At 46.0% G+C, this 15,839-nt stretch overlaps 1 protein-coding gene across 1 annotated transcript in view; it reads right to left on the minus strand.

Moving 5' to 3' along the window:
• Itpr2 (inositol 1,4,5-trisphosphate receptor type 2) overlaps nucleotides 1–15,839 on the minus strand; it is a 420,430-nt gene that overhangs the window by 51,197 nt on the left and 353,394 nt on the right. The window contains exons 52-54 of the mRNA XM_041632277.1: nucleotides 11,295–11,387; nucleotides 2,498–2,628; nucleotides 571–736 (exon numbers count right to left, since the gene is read on the minus strand). Coding sequence (XP_041488211.1) covers nucleotides 571–736; nucleotides 2,498–2,628; nucleotides 11,295–11,387 — 390 coding nt within the window. The remainder of the gene's footprint in view (nucleotides 1–570; nucleotides 737–2,497; nucleotides 2,629–11,294; nucleotides 11,388–15,839) is intronic.

Here is a 15,839-nt window from a genome sequence, read left to right on the forward strand (position 1 = left end):
GTGTATGGGGTATGGCAGGTGTATAATGTACAGATGTGTGGTATGTTCTACAGTATTCATATGTTCCGATAATGTATGTTATGTGTGTGTGTGTGTGCATGTATGTGTGTGTGTGCAGCTGTAACGGTAGCATAATACCTAGTTTTGAATATAAAATGGTGATGCCAATGAGTGGAATCTTTGGGTTCATAATCTAACAAAATAAAAGTCACTCTGTAATATACTCAATATGCTATTTTGATGAAAAACTCGTTTGCCAGTTGGTGGAACCGCCTGGCATCTGGCAGCACACTCTACAGTCAGAGGACTAGATAAACCGCAGAGATAATGGCAGCAGAGTTTGGGGTGATTCTTGCATCTATTTATGGAAGCAGAGAATGTCAGTCTCACGCAACATTATGCAACCTGGAATTTACCCAGCCTTCACATTAAAATATTTTTTCCTAAAGCATGAAAAGTGGAAATCATTTTCATCCCTCTATCCTGCTGAGCAGTTTGTCCATCCATTATCTTAGCATCTGGGGGACAATTTGCTCATCTCTCACCATAACATGGGTGGGGGGCACCTACCGCAGATGAAACAGGTTGTCTTCAAAATTTCTTCTTTCTTCTGCTTCTCACTTCTGAGGTCAGCAAAGGTGTCAATGATCACACCAAAAATCAGGTTAAGGACGATAATAATGACGATGAAGAAGAAAAGGAGGTCATAAATCACCCGGGCAGCAAACAAGGGCTCCTAAAACAGAAGTGCAAAACACACATAGAATACACACGCACTTCACGGTGGTCCTGTTAGCATGCTGTCTGGTAGATATCTGAGTGACCACAAACAGCAGCCTGTTAGGAAAGTGAAACCTCTCTCTGCCCTTATTTCCCCTCCAGTTAAGGGAATGCCTGAAGCCTGCTTTCAGAATTCCTCCATTTCTCTGGAGCTGATTCACTTTAACCCAGACAGGACAACACTTTCTCGTGTGTTGTTACTGGTGATGGATTCAAATCGTCTGCACAGGCTCACGTTGTCTGGACATGAGGTCCTGACCTGGTGGTGCTGTTTGGGGAGGTTGTGGACCCTTCAGGAGGTGGAGCCTCACCAGAGGAAGTGAGTCAGTGGGGGTGAGCCTTGAAGCCTTATAGACCAGACCCTGCCCCTGCTCACTCTTTGCTTCCTGGGGGTAGAAGCTATGTGAGCCAAAATGAACCCTTCTTTCCTTAATTTGCTTTTTTGGGCATTTTTAACATATGGGTGAGAAAAGCAATCATGCAGGTCTCCCCAGACATCAAGCAGAAAGGGGTCAAACACAATCCCAAAGTTAGTTGAGGAAACCCTGGTGCTTTCTCAAGTTCTGCAGTCGGTCTGTCCTTATTCTGACAAGGACACAGCTCTTGTGGATCCTGTCTGGTCTGCAATGGTAAAACACACACCAGAGACCAAGGGATCCAGCTGCTACTATGAGAGCCGAGCTTAATAACAAGATGATTGGACATTACATAACAGGAGAGTTGCAGAAGAAAACTGCACAGGCTTCCAGCCTGGTGCTTCAGCATTCACAGTTACTGAGAAACGTTCTGGCCTTTTCATTTGAATGTCTGAAGTTCTGTGAGAACTCATCCACACTTTGCCTTCATCGTGGTAAACAGTGGCGGTTGTTCCTATGCAGAGCAGAGGAAACCCATGCGCCTGGGAATTCTGCAGACACAGGCAGCCGAGCTGCTGCGTTCTATTTAACAATCAGCTCCTATAGAGTTTGTAGCCATGATTTTGCTGCCGTGACACAATGTGCAGTTCAGACTGGAGCCCAGCTACAGCCATAGGCTTTTGGTTCACCCCTGATCCTCTGGGATTGCACTGTGCAATTCACTGGTTTTACAGCCACCTCAAAGGCAAACGTCACTGTAGCCCTGGAAACCAAAACCATACTGTAAATACTGGTAAGGAAGGCAACAGGAGAGAAAGCACACCTGTGTGCTATGGGCCTGTCAGGAGTCCTCCTCAGGGAGGCTGAGGCAGAAGAATAGCAACTTCAAGGCCAGCCTGGGCTACAGAGTGAGTTTAGGACCAGCTGGGCAATGTAGTGAAACTCCTAATCTCAAAGTTTAAAAAGTAAAAAGATAGAGGCTGGAGAATGGCTTAGGGGTTAAGAGCACTGATTGCCCTTCCAGAGGTCCTGAGTTCAATTCCCAGCATTCATATGGTGGCTCACAACCATCTGTAATGAGAGCTGGTGCCCTCTTCTAGCCTGCAGAATACTGTATATATAATAAATACATCTTTTTTTTAAAAAAAAAGTGAAAAGAGGTCTTGGGATATGTCCTGTTGATAGGTTCAATTCCCAGTTCAGGAAAGAAGGAAAGGGTGGATGGAAGGAGTGAGGGAGGAAGGGAGGGAGGGAGGGAGGGAGAAAGGCTAAGGGGGAGGAGGAAGCAACGGAAGAAGGACAGACATGAAGGGAGGACAGAGGGGAGGAAGGGAGGAAATAATCATGTGCGTCTTGCTCACATCTTTCGAGGGTCGTCTCAGCACGTCGCCCACTCCACCGCCGTTCCTGAGGCCCTGGTTGAGCACCGTGACGATGCACATGAGCAGGGTGTCGCACGTCCTTTCTATTCCATCTTCACTGCCTTCATCAGCTGCAGAAACACACAAGCGTCTTGAGAACACACTATTATCTACACCCAAGAATCTGCTTCTAGTGCGCCAAACATAATTTTTTGAAGTCACGTGACATCTACTTTACATGTGGCTGACACACATGACTGACATGTGTAGATCACTCACATAATATTTTGAAATTCTGCCTTTCTTGGCTTGGTGGAAAATGACAGGAAAGAAAGGTAAAGTGTGACAAGGTCAAAGTTCAGATGCCTGACTGTACTGGAAGCTGGTTGACCAGTTCTCTAGCCAGTCTGCAAAGAGCTGTAGACAGATGAATGAACCAGGTCAAGGAAGCAACTCAGACAGAAGCCTGAGGAAAATGCTGTAGGTTGGAGGGTTGGCCAAGCACCACGCCAGGCGTGTTAGAACTGCCCACAATAGGAGCTTATGGCTGGGTGAGTGACAATTCTGTCATTATTTGGAGTAAGTTTCAGAGCTTTCTGAGGGACTGCTTGGAACTAGAGGTGAATTCCTGCTTAAGAATGAGAAGACACAAGCCGGGCCGTGGTGGCACACGCCTTTAATCCCAGTACTTAGGAGGCAGAGGCAGGGGGATCTCTGTGAGTTCGAGACCAGCCTGGTCTACAAGAGCTAGTTCCAGGACAGGCTCCAAAACCACAGAGAAACCCTGTCTCGAAAAAACAAAACAAAACAAAAAAAAAAAAACAAAACAAAACAAAAAAAGAATGAGAAGACACAATGTGTCAGAAAGTCCTGAGACTTGACCCTGTGCTGAAAGATCCAGACAGAAAACATAAAACCACTAAAATCAAGGACTGTTGCTAGTTGGCCATGAGAACCAGACTTCAGTCATGTTAGCAAATGAACAGAAAGGCAAAGGCTGGTTTTGTTACAAAGTTAAAGAGCCTCACCTCAGGGGACTTGGGGACCTGGGGCTAAGGTCTGCATGTCAAGGCAGTAATGTCAAAGCAACCACTGACCTCGGGAAGGGAATCTGCCTCTCTGAATGACGTAAGGCCAACAAACTGTGCAGGCATTGTTAGGAGAAGGTGGATTTTTTCTCTTCCGAGCAGATTTTATTTTTTATCCTTTGGAAGAGGGACCCTGATAGTCTTACATGAGTCCATGTTGCTCCTTTTATAGTATGCTGGAATAACCCTGGCAGGAGGGCTGCATGCAGAGACAGGCACACACACACAGCATCGGAGACAGACAGACTGTGTGAACCAGATTTCTGACCTGGAAATCTGAAGGGATTTGGGGAGGGAGGAGCAACATGGACTGGGGCTGCTTTGTGGTAGTGACAGATCCGCAGGACAGAACAAGGAAAGGATTGAGACCTAAAGAGATTGTCACAGAGTTTCAGGATTCCAGGAGGGAGGTAACTGGGAGTAGAGCCGCTGCTACTTTGCCAAAGTTGGGCTTTCAATCAAAACAAACGAGTAACAACTGTTGCAGGACACTGGATACGTTCACTTATTAACTGGCAACCGAAGCAGATGCCAGCTGAAGACCACAATGTGCCAATTAGGTGGGCACTCGGGGAAGTGGCAGGAAATGAAGTTTGGGAGCTAGGGAAAGCCATACACCACTGATGTGGGATTACCCTCTGTATGCTGTGAATACCATTGGTTAATAAAGAAACTATCTTAGGCCTGTGATAGGGTAGAATAGAGATAGGTGGGGGGAAACTAAACTGAACGCTGGAAGAAAGGAGGTGGAGTCAGAGAGAAGCCATGGAGCCACCGCCAGAGACAGACATGCTGGAACCTTGACAGTAAGCCACAGCCACGTGGTAAAATATAAAATAATGGAAATGGGTTAATTTAATATTTAAGAGTTTGCTAGGAATATGCTATATTGATTGGCCAAGCAGGTGATTTCATTAATACAGTTTCTGTGTGGTTATTTCGGGAGTCTGGGCAGCCAGGAAGCGAACAAGTGGCCTCCTACTACACATCACACATGTGATTAGCCACGGTGAAATAAACACACGGGCTGCCAAGAACACATACAAAAATGTCACCACCACCACCAGCCACAAGAAAAAGACAAATCACAACTACATTGTCGTCCCATCTCACTCCATATCATATGTCTGCCATCAAGACTCAAAAAAAAAAACCCAACAACAACTGTAGTGAGGGTGTGTGTGTGTGTGTGTGTGTGTGTGTGTGTGTGTGTAGGAATGTGACCCTTCTATAAAGCTGGTGGGAATGTAAGTTAATGCAGTCTCTATATGATATAAGCATGGACGTTCCTCAAAAAATTAAAACCTGAGACAATACAGGATCCAACTCTACTACTTCTGGTTCAGATTCCAAATAATCAAAGACAGCTCATTACAGAGAAACATGTATGCTCATGTTCACCGGGGCACTGTTACAGTAGCCAGAAGACAGGAGCATCCTAGATACATATCACAGACGCAGGACCCCACAAAGAAAGGAAATGTGGTTTGTATACACAACAGCTTCACTTATTCATAAACAAGAAAGCAATTACATTGTTTGTAGGAAAATGGATGGAACAGGACTCACACAGACAATAGCCGTGTGTGTTCTCTCATATGTATAACTTAGAAGACATGAAATTACAAAGGGGCAGGGAACTATTAGGACTGTGGGGGGAGCCAAGAAAGGGAAATGGGGATTAAATATGCACCAAGCTCAAACTCATTAAATGCCCACATGGAAATGTCACAATGAAGGCCACGACTTTGTGCAATCGACAAGAACGAAGTGTAGAGGAGTGCTGTGGCAGAGTTACTCAAGTTGTTAAAATATAAAAATAAGATGAGTAAAATTTCACAAAATTCAGTTGACTATAAACATACAGCACAAGGCCTGTCTTCCTGTGTAGCATGCACACTGCAGGAGGATGCCCACGTCAGGTCAGTGCACTGACCCACTCGTCTCGCTCAATGGCAGACACACAGGCATTCTGGGGTCATACAGCAGCCTCCGTGACTTTACTAAAAGGTTCTACTGTTTGACACGAGTCCACTCTCAAGAAGTCATTCAGGGATCCCATAGGTAAGTGCCACCTTGTGGTCACTTGGGTGACAAGCCGATCTTTCTCATACAACACAAGCTTTGTGTGAGGAAAAGCAGATACAGGATACAGGTATAAGCATCTCAGCCTGCAGGAGCCCTATGGTCCCCAAGAGGGTGGGCCAGCAGGTGAGCAAACACCCAGCAGCTTGGGCATCCTGAAGGACCTGGGCAGCATAGTCAGGCCTAAAACATTCCCTAAGACACAATGGAAAGGCAGGGGCACACCTGCACACACACACACACACACACACACACACACACACGAACTCAGAACAGTGTTTGGTACATTGTTAGGGCTCAGTGAATACAAACTACCAATTATCCACTTACAGTAACCATTAATCTCATGAAAAGTCATTGTTTTAACACAAGTGACCAATCTGACATATGAGTGATGTGAGGTTATCCAATTATAGCTGACCACCAGAAAAAACATTTTCCTTAATTAATGGTAAGAAAAAGTCCCACCTGAGAAAAGGAATAAAAGCCTATCCTCCTGGACCTGAAGCTATTCTCTTACTCGGAGAGTTACTCTACATAGTTAAGAAAAACACTGGGCTCTGGCTGGAGATCAGTGGTTATGAGAACTTACTGGTCTTCCAGAGGATCAGAGTTCAGTTGCTAGCACCTAAGCAGGGCAGCTCTCAAAGCCTGTGACTCTAGCCCCAAGGCATCCAGAGCCCTCTTCTGGCTTGGCATACACTCACACCAACACACAAATACACAGGTAAATACATCTTAAAAATACAGACATGCTTGAACCTAAGTATTTATTAATGTCTCCCTTTTATGCTTCAATAATTAAATTATTTGTTGTTTGTGACCCCCACAGACACAGCAGCCTGGAGCTGAGACTCACGTGCAAGTCTGAGTGTGGCTGAGACCCTCTGAACTTCAGTGGCGACCCGCCAGTTACAGAAACAGTGATCGTAATTTGTGTGTGTGTGTGTGTGTGACTAGAAAAGTGTTTTAAAAACACTGCTATCTAGTGGAAACCCCAAATGTAGCATGTACTAGCTTCACAATCTCTGCTGCTAACCTCCAATCTTTTCTATTAAAGGAGGCTGCCAGGAGATTAAACTTGGTTTCATATATGCTAAACACATGCGAGCTTTTTATCCTCCTGAATGTGCAAATGGCATTGACTCACAAAACACTTGTGATTATACTTTGAGTATCATCTTAACAAAGCTCAGCTTCTCTGGAAAAGTCAGTTTTGGGGTGGGGTGGGGGGTTAGGTAAGTATTCTGGCAGCCTTGAAGCAAGTGAAATACAAATTTTTTGGAGTGTTTTTCAAGTTGAATTAGTTACCAATTGTCTTGCGAGTTCTCTGCTGCTGGGAAAATGCCTGGACCTGCATCTGCAGGAGGCTTCCCAGGGCCACCACTGTCTGCCAGCTGTCCCCGGCTCTTCTATAGGTACTGTGTGCCTGGACCTTCTGTGATGTGCACCTTCTGGCCACAGACAGCAAGCAAGGCCCTCACAATGCACACCACAGCTCACAAAATAGAACTGCATCCCTGCCCTAGACAGAGGAAGGCTATTTTTAAGTCTAAAAGACACATGTTGCACAATAAACACCAGACTCCAGCTCTCTCTCTACTTACGTGGCTAAACTCACACAGCCAACATTGAAAGAAGACCACAAGATCAGTCTCATAGGCTTTCCAATAAAAACAAACTGCTGCTAAACACATTCTGCCAAAATTTAGAGGAAACAAGCCCCTGGAGATAAAAATCCACACATTTTTAATCAAATTAGTGAAATTATTAATATTGGTAAAATTTATAGGTCAAATCCACTGGGGGTGTTGGTGGTGCACACCTTTAATCCCAGTACTCAAGAGGCAGAAGCAGGTGGATTTTGTTGAGTTCAAGGTCAGTCTAATCTACATATTGAGTTTTAGTATATCCAGGGCTTAATGAGTGATATTCTACTTTTAAAAAAATTAAAACTTGAATTATAAAAACAAAAGTCAAATTTATAGACTTTCCAAATTCTAATCAAATCTATTTTAACCCTTGAATGTGAAGTGCCTAAAGGCTCTGCCGTGGCTTTTCGGTGTCTTCAGTTCCAGCTGGGGAGAACCTCCACTAGGAAAGCGGCCCCGACACCCCAGCTCCAATATGGTTTCCAACCCTCTGGCAGCTTTCTCTACAAGATTTCCACACACTGCTTTCAGACCTTGGGAAAGGAAGCACTTTACCTGGGGTGAAGACTGTCCCTGTTTGTCCTTAGTAAGCAAGAACCATCCGTAGTCAGGGGCTTGAGATGGAGGCAGACTCTGAAAACTGCTGGTGAATGACTGTATGCTATCAGAAGGTAATCAAGTGGATCTTTGACCTGATGCTGTGGGGAGGAGGAGTGACGGCAGCACAGACCAACCTGCGACTGGGGATGGGCAGGCACTGTGCCCCCAAACCACTGAGGTAGCTTTCACAAGAAATTTTTAAAAATTAGAGGGTATATAGATAAATGGTTTATTCTCTGTCTCTCTCTCTCTCTCTCTCTCTCTCTCTCTCTGTCTCTCTGTCTCTCTCTCTCTCTCTCTCTCTCTCTCTCTCTCTGTATGTGTGTGTGTGTGTGTGTGTGTTTGCATGTACATGCACATGAATGTGGAAGTCACATTGGTTGCCTTTTTCAATTACTCTTCAGCTAGATGGGGGGGGGCATTGAGCCCTGGGGTTCCTCTTATCTCCTCCTCCAAGTTTTAGGGGTACAAATGTGTACTGCAATGCCTAGTTGCATGGTGTGTGTGCATGTTCTGGGAATCAAAGTCATACCCTCATGCTCGTACAGCAAGTACTTGACTGACGGAGCCGCCTACCCCGTCCCATTTGTGACGTATTTCTAGGAAGCTGAAGAACTCCATAAGGCATGACCGTGTGCACCTGAACGTGTTCCCAGGCCCTGAAAGTCCTGCTACAGCCCTCTGCAGCACTTCCAGATCTCCTGAGGGAATGAATATCTAGACAGACTTTGGGCTCCTTTTTAATCTGTGAAGATCCAGATGAAACTTCTCAGGGCCTTTGGGCCAACCCACTTCCTATTATATATCTTCCTTCAACAAGTTAGAAATGGCACACCTATCCTTAGGTGAAGAGCCATGTAAAGACAAGCAATGGGTCAGCTCTCTAAGCTCTGACCAAGGTCTTGCCAAAGCCAAGGATGGCATGACTAGGGAGAATGGAATTAAGGAACAGAAGGACCTAGAGACCCAGACACCACCAGGTCCCAGCACACTTGCAGGAGAATCCGTCACATCCTAAAACTATGGGTTGGCGGAAACACTCAGGAATAAATGTACAGCTTCATTTGTGAGATCCCAAAGTCCCAATTATATGAGCCCAGAGCAGATATTTATGGGATGACAGCTAAGCCATCAAGAATGGCACTTTTGCCAAGAGACAGCCAAGTGCAGTTCAGTAATGTGGGATGGTTTGAGAGATGGCACAGTGGTTAAGGGATATGGTGCTGTTATAGAGGACCTGCGTCATCTTCCACGTGCTAGCGGGCACTTCACAACCGCCCGTAACTCTAGGTCACAGCGATGTGACACTCCCTTCTGGCCTCTGTAGGTACTCACACACATACTGTGTACATAAGTAGAAAATAAAAATAAGTCTTTAAAAGCATAGGGGGTGACTCAAGGGTCCCAACACCACAGCGAGAGCAGTGTTAGGCAGCTTGCCTAGGAGTATGAAGCCAAGAAACTCTGCTGTGTCTGTGAGGAAAGCTGGAGAGAGCAGAGGGGTTTGAACCAAGAGACACACATAATACGACTTCAGAGAGGGGTTGCTTGGTAATCCCACCTAAGCCAAGAAGAGCTGGCTCTTGTGTGAGCTTTGCATGGGGTCAGGCAAGCCTTGCTGGAAACATCTCAAGTGCCCTGCCGTCAGACATTATGATGGAGGAAGGTCATTGGCTAATAAAGGAACTGCCTTGGCCCGTTTTATTGGTTAGAACATAGGTAGGTGGAGTAAACAGAACAGAATGCTGGGAGGAAGAGGAAGTGAACTCAGATTCCACAGCTCTCCTCTCGGGAGCAGACGCCTCAGAGAGACGCCATGCTCCCAGCTCCCAGGCAGACGCATGCGATGAAGCTCCGACCCAAGATGGACATAGGCTAGAATCTTCCCGGTAAGCGCACCTAGGGGCGCAACACAGATGATTAGAAATGGGCTAAATTAATATGTGAGAATTAGCCTAGAAGAGGCTAGACAGAAATGGGCCAAGCAGTGATTAAATGAATACAGTTTGTGTGTTGTTATTTCGGGCATAAGCTAGCCAGGCAGCCGGGGTGCTGGGGACGCAGCCCCGCCGCCCCTATTACTACAACACTATATGGAATGAATACAAGAGCTTCATTCTCTTTCTTGGTGTAGGCGGTCCTTCTGTCTATGTGTTGCTTTAATTGGTTAATAAAGGAACTGCTTTGGGCCTATAGCAGAACTATAGGGAAACAGAGCTAGGCAGGGAAAACTAAATAGAATTCTGGGAAGAAGAAAGCAGAGTCAAAGAGACGCCATGGAGCTGCCAGAAACAGAAGCTGGGAATTTTACTTTTACCTGGTAAGCCACTGCCATGTGGCGATACACATATCAATAGAAATGGGTTAAATTAATATGATTTAGCTAATAAGATGCTAGAGCTAATGGGCCAAGCAGTGACTTAATTAATACAGTTTCTATGTGGTTATTTTTGGGCTAAGCTAGCCAGGTAGCTGGGCTGAACAAGTGGCCGCCCCCTCCAACACTCTCTAGGTCAGACAGTATAAGGTTTAGTCAGCGGGAGGGACCATTCATGCCCTCCCCATCAACAGTCCAACAGCTCAAGAAAAAAGATGACTGAATGCTTCATCCTTCCTCCATCTTTCATGTTACTTCCCTCATCTGTTCGGAATCTACTTCACCATTTAACTGACTCCATGCTTCTTCATCTATGACAACTTTGGGTTACATAGAGATCTACAGCCCACAAGGGCTGGGTATAGTGTATGGAAAAGTGTTTGCCTGATATGACTATTAGGCACCTCCAAGTACCCACCCACAAACCACTGTATCTCCTGCTTTAAGAAATCCATCACTATTGCTTTCAATTTAGGAAATAGCATACATGCTGTGTCCCCAGACTCCTCTACATCTTAAGAGAATGGTTTAGAACTAAAGTTATTCTTATAACTTTAAATTTGCTCCTTAGGAAGGAGGGGGATTTTATTTGGTCGTTTTCTGTCCTTACAAGCTATCCAAACATAAGTCAGGAAAGGGGCAAGCCCAGGGTTACAGCCGGGATTCTAGAGTAGAATCCATGCTTTTCCACATCCCTTTTTGGTAGCCAAGCAGTTGGAAGGGGACCCCTTAGTGTGGGTTGCTGTTTGGGATCAGCACATTCCACACAATGAGTCTGCCAGGTTCTGTTGAACAGAAACACTGTGAGGAGCAAGACAGCTGCTCAGTATAACGAATGCAGACTCCGTTCTCTAGCTTGAGGTATTTTGGTCCTTTACCTTCTGCCCTTCTATTTCAACACAATTATAAAATCCCAGATCAGCTCTCATAGACATGATAAAACACCTAGTTACATGTTAGAGGGACGAGTACAGACCTGTGTTGTCAGTACATACCTGTGTTCAAAGGAGGGATCATGGGTGAGCAGTTCTCCTTCTGGCATGTTTCCATCATGGAAGGTAGGGTCATGGTGGGAGCCCCATGATTACCTGGGAAGACAAAGAGCAGAGCACTGTAGAGAGCATCATACACATACATGACAATATGGGCACATGACCACTGAGCACTGCAGAGAGCACACACATACATGACAGGATGGACACATGACCACAGAGCACTGTAGAGAGCACATACATACATGACAATATGGGCACATGACCACAGAGCACTGTAGAGAACATCATCTACATCCATGACAGGATGGATAGACCACAGAGCACTGCAGAGAGCACATACATACATGACAGGATGGACAGACCACAGAGCACTGTAGAGAGCACATACATACATGACAGGATGGACACATGACCACAGAGCACTGCAGAGAGCACATACATACATGACAGGATTGACAGACCACAGAGCACTGCAGAGAGCACATACATACATGACAGGATGGACAGACCACAGAGCACTGTAGAGAGCACATACATACATGACAGGATGGACACATGACCACAGAGCACTGCAGAGAGCACATACATACATGACAGGATTGACAGACCACAGAGCACTGCAGAGAGCACATACATACATGACAGGATGGACACATGACCACAGAGCACTGTAGAGAGCACATACATACATGACAGGATGGACACATGACCACAGAGCACTGTAGAGAGCACATACATACATGACAGGATGGACACATGACCACAGAGCACTGTAGAGAACACATACATACATGACAGGATGGACAGACCACAGAGCACTGCAGAGAACACACACATACATGACAGGATGGACACATGACCACAGAGCACTGCAGAGAACATCATCTACATCCATGACAGGATGGACACATGACCACAGAGCACTGCAGAGAACATCATCTACATCCATGACAGGATGGACACATGACCACAGAGCACTGCAGAGAACATCATCTACATCCATGACAGGATGGACACATGACCACAGAGCACTGCAGAGAACATCATCTACATCCATGACAGGATGGACACATGACCACAGAGCACTGCAGAGAGCACATACATACATGACAGGATGGACAGACCACAGAGCACTGCAGAGAGCACATACATACATGACAGGATGGACACATGACCACAGAGCACTGCAGAGAGCACATACATACATGACAGGATGGACACATGACCACAGAGCACTGCAGAGAGCACATACATACATGACAGGATGGACAGACCACAGAGGTATCTAGTTTAAAGATATGTGTGCTTTATTTGAGCTGCATCCCTAAAGTCTTTTGGGAAGTTAGCCTGCAGCTCTGAGCACAGTTTTGCCTGTTTAAGCAATTTTATAGAGAATAGATTCATCATCAATGTGCAAAAAAGTTCTATTCATACAACCTTTTTTCCTGTAGTGGCTGTGTTGAAGTATTAATAATATTGTTCACCTAAACATGAATACTAATATTTCTGTGGCCAGGTACATTCAGGGTTCTGACCTGGGCTGCCAGAACTGCTTCCTTCCAGTGCAGAGAGCCATCTGTGGACTGAAGTCACCAGTCCCTGTGGCTGAGATAAGGACCTTGGGTTGGCAGTTCTCACGATGACATGCGGGCCCCAGAGAAGAAAGGCTTCAAAGAGTCCAAGGACAGAAGACTCTTTTTTCTGAAGTCTAACTTTTCTTCCTGAGTCCCCAAGAACCCCTCTTTCTGCTGGATCCCCCCTGGTTTCACTGGCCCACATGGTACAGAGATAGTGACCTTTCTATTTGTATGAAACCAAGTTTACCTTGAAAGTTTCACTCATAAGCTGAGAGGACCAAGAGTAGTAGATCTTACAAATGGGAGGTGGTAGTGGGAGGAGGTGTGAAGAGCAACGGGCTGGCGGGGGGCACCGGTGGCCACACAGGTGCCCCGACAGCACTGGGAAGGGATGTCAGCATCACTGTCGGCACTGACATGGACCAGGAGTGCTGGTCAGTGGTCAGAGAAGGACAGAGATGGAGTTCTGAGGGAGCCCTGATGTCTCAATGTGTCACACTGGGCTCTAATGGCTCAGAACCCAAGGCTTTGGAGAACTGATGAGATAAAAAGCTGGGATACGAAGCTGATGGGCAGAGAAAAGCGAAGGTTCATGTGAAGAAATGCAATAGAAGAGGGAGATCCAGTTCAGTAGCACGATTAATAAAAACCCCCTCTGCATGCCATGAATATCATTGGCTAATAAAGGAACTGCTTCGGGCCTATAGCTGAGCAATAGGGCAACTGACCTAGGTGGGGAAAACTAAACTGAATGCTGGGAGAAGGAGGCAGAGTCAAGGAGAAGCCATGGAGCCCCGCCAGAGACAGATGCCGGTAAGCCACAGCCACGTGGAGATACACAGATGAATAGAAATGAATTAAATTAATATGTAAGAGTTAGTCAATAAGAAACTAGAGGTAATTGGCCAAGCAGTGATTTGATTAATACAGTTTTTATGTGATTATTTTGGGGCTAAGCAGCCAGGAATGAAACAAGTGGCCTCCTCCAACACTCAGAGACAGAAACTGGGGTTCAACCTGAAGGTCAGAAAAGCAAAACAGCCAGCCATTGGCTCTTAACTCTACCTCAGACTGAAACTGCCATCCTGTATCCTGGAGTCTCAGAATAAGACTGTGTGTGAGAGCTGTCTCTTCCTGTCTTATATTTTTCTCTGGTGCAGGGATTAAAGGTATGTACCACCACTGCCTGGTTTCTATGGCAACTAATGTGGTTGCTGGGATTAAAGGTGTGTGTCACCACTGCCTGGTCTGTAAGGCTACCAGGGTGGCTGTTTTATTCTCTGATCTTCAGGCAAGCTTTATTTATTAAAATTCAAATGAAATATCACTACAGAGTTCTAGAACAGAAAGGGAATAGCTACTTGAAGAAGGACTTACCTAAAGGAACCACAGGGTTTCTGAACATGAATACGGAGCATGGAGTCTAGGGGGTCGCCAAGGTGCTATTTATAGTATGGAAGGACAGCAAAGGACACAGCAAACCCCTAGGCCAGCACTTTCCACCAAGCACCCAACAGATGGTGCAGATCCCGGGGGAGAACCAGAACTGTGGTTGGGACAGCCAGAGGAAGAACTTAGGTCAGAAAGCCATGAGGCCAACTTCTCCTCTACTCTGGGTAGGTGAGAATGAGGACAGGGCAGGTCTGAGGAACACTGTGTCCACTTGTCAAGAGAACTTCACTCCTTGGGCTTCCCTGTGAATGGCTCTGGCCATGTTGGAGTGGCTGCTTCTCGCCCACCAAGCAGCAGATCTTGGGTCCAGAGGCAGAATCCATTCTCCTAATTCACCAATGATACCTTCGCGGAGTGTCTTCCTGCTCTCCCCAGCACCGTGATGACATACTGTCCAGCTCTGTCTTTCCGCCTCCCTGCTTGTTCCCATCTGTGTGGTTTCTGATCACGTCAGACCTGCTAAAGACCCGCATCCTTCTGCAGCTGAAATGTCACTCGCTGCCTGAATGTGTTAGCCTCAATAATCTCACCATGGCCAGCTTGGTGAGCAACAGTGCTCAAAACACAAAGAAGGGAGACGCTGTGCACCAGCTGAGATCCCGCTGCAGGCCAGACACTTCCGCCAAAGTGCATGCTGAAATTGAAGCCTGGCTGCGAAGGGCTGCGAGGAGATCAAACATGGCGCCTCCCTCCTCATGGCTGGGTTAACACACTCTTGGTTTATCTCTACAGGGAGTCCATCATGAAGCCTGGTTTGCCTGTCCTCACAGTAGGGCACCCTATGTTGTCATCTGTGACAGGAACAGTCTCTTCAGACACCAAGCGGGTTCCCCCAGCCTGGGGAACCATGAACCACTTTCCTTTATCAACCGCCACGCCTCGTGAGACAGGAAGCAGACTCAAGGCGGATGCTGCTACCTGGTGGTGGAAATGAAGTTCAGTGGAATCAAAGATGCTTTTCAAGCTCTGAGCCCACAGAGAACTGGGAGGTAAGTCCATTAGCTGTTACCCTGTGTGGGACTTTCGCGGTATTTTCCAATTTTTTTTTAATGTTTATGGTTTTTTTTTGGACTTGTTTCTATACTAATGTGCATATGAATTTTCAGTAAAGACAGAGCTTAAAATTTTAGCTATAGGTTTCTTTTGTTTTATTGTTTCTACTTCTAAAGAAAGTACATTCACAATATGGAACTGACTTCCTCCTCAAACAACATAAAATATTTACCACCAAATTCAAAACACAGCTATTGTATATGTCTGTTTTGGAAGCTGAAGGAACTGTGGCCGGGCCTCTGATCTAGAAAGTCATGGAAAACGCGGCTTGTGAGTGTTAAGGATAGACAGTTCCTGAGGAGCTCAGAGAGGGAGCACCGGGTACTTACATAACAGCTTTTCCTTCACATCCACCAATGCGCTGGAATGGTTTGCATTTCCAGTGCCCCTCGGGGCCATAAACTGAGGGTGTGGGCACCAGCTCAGGGAGCTATCTGATCTTTTGGGAGGTGAGGCCTAGTGT

This window comes from Microtus oregoni, unplaced genomic scaffold (assembly GCF_018167655.1).
Source record: "Microtus oregoni isolate MIOR12 unplaced genomic scaffold, Mior012 000002F_ref0000024, whole genome shotgun sequence".
In the NCBI taxonomy this organism is placed as follows: domain Eukaryota; kingdom Metazoa; phylum Chordata; class Mammalia; order Rodentia; family Cricetidae; genus Microtus; species Microtus oregoni.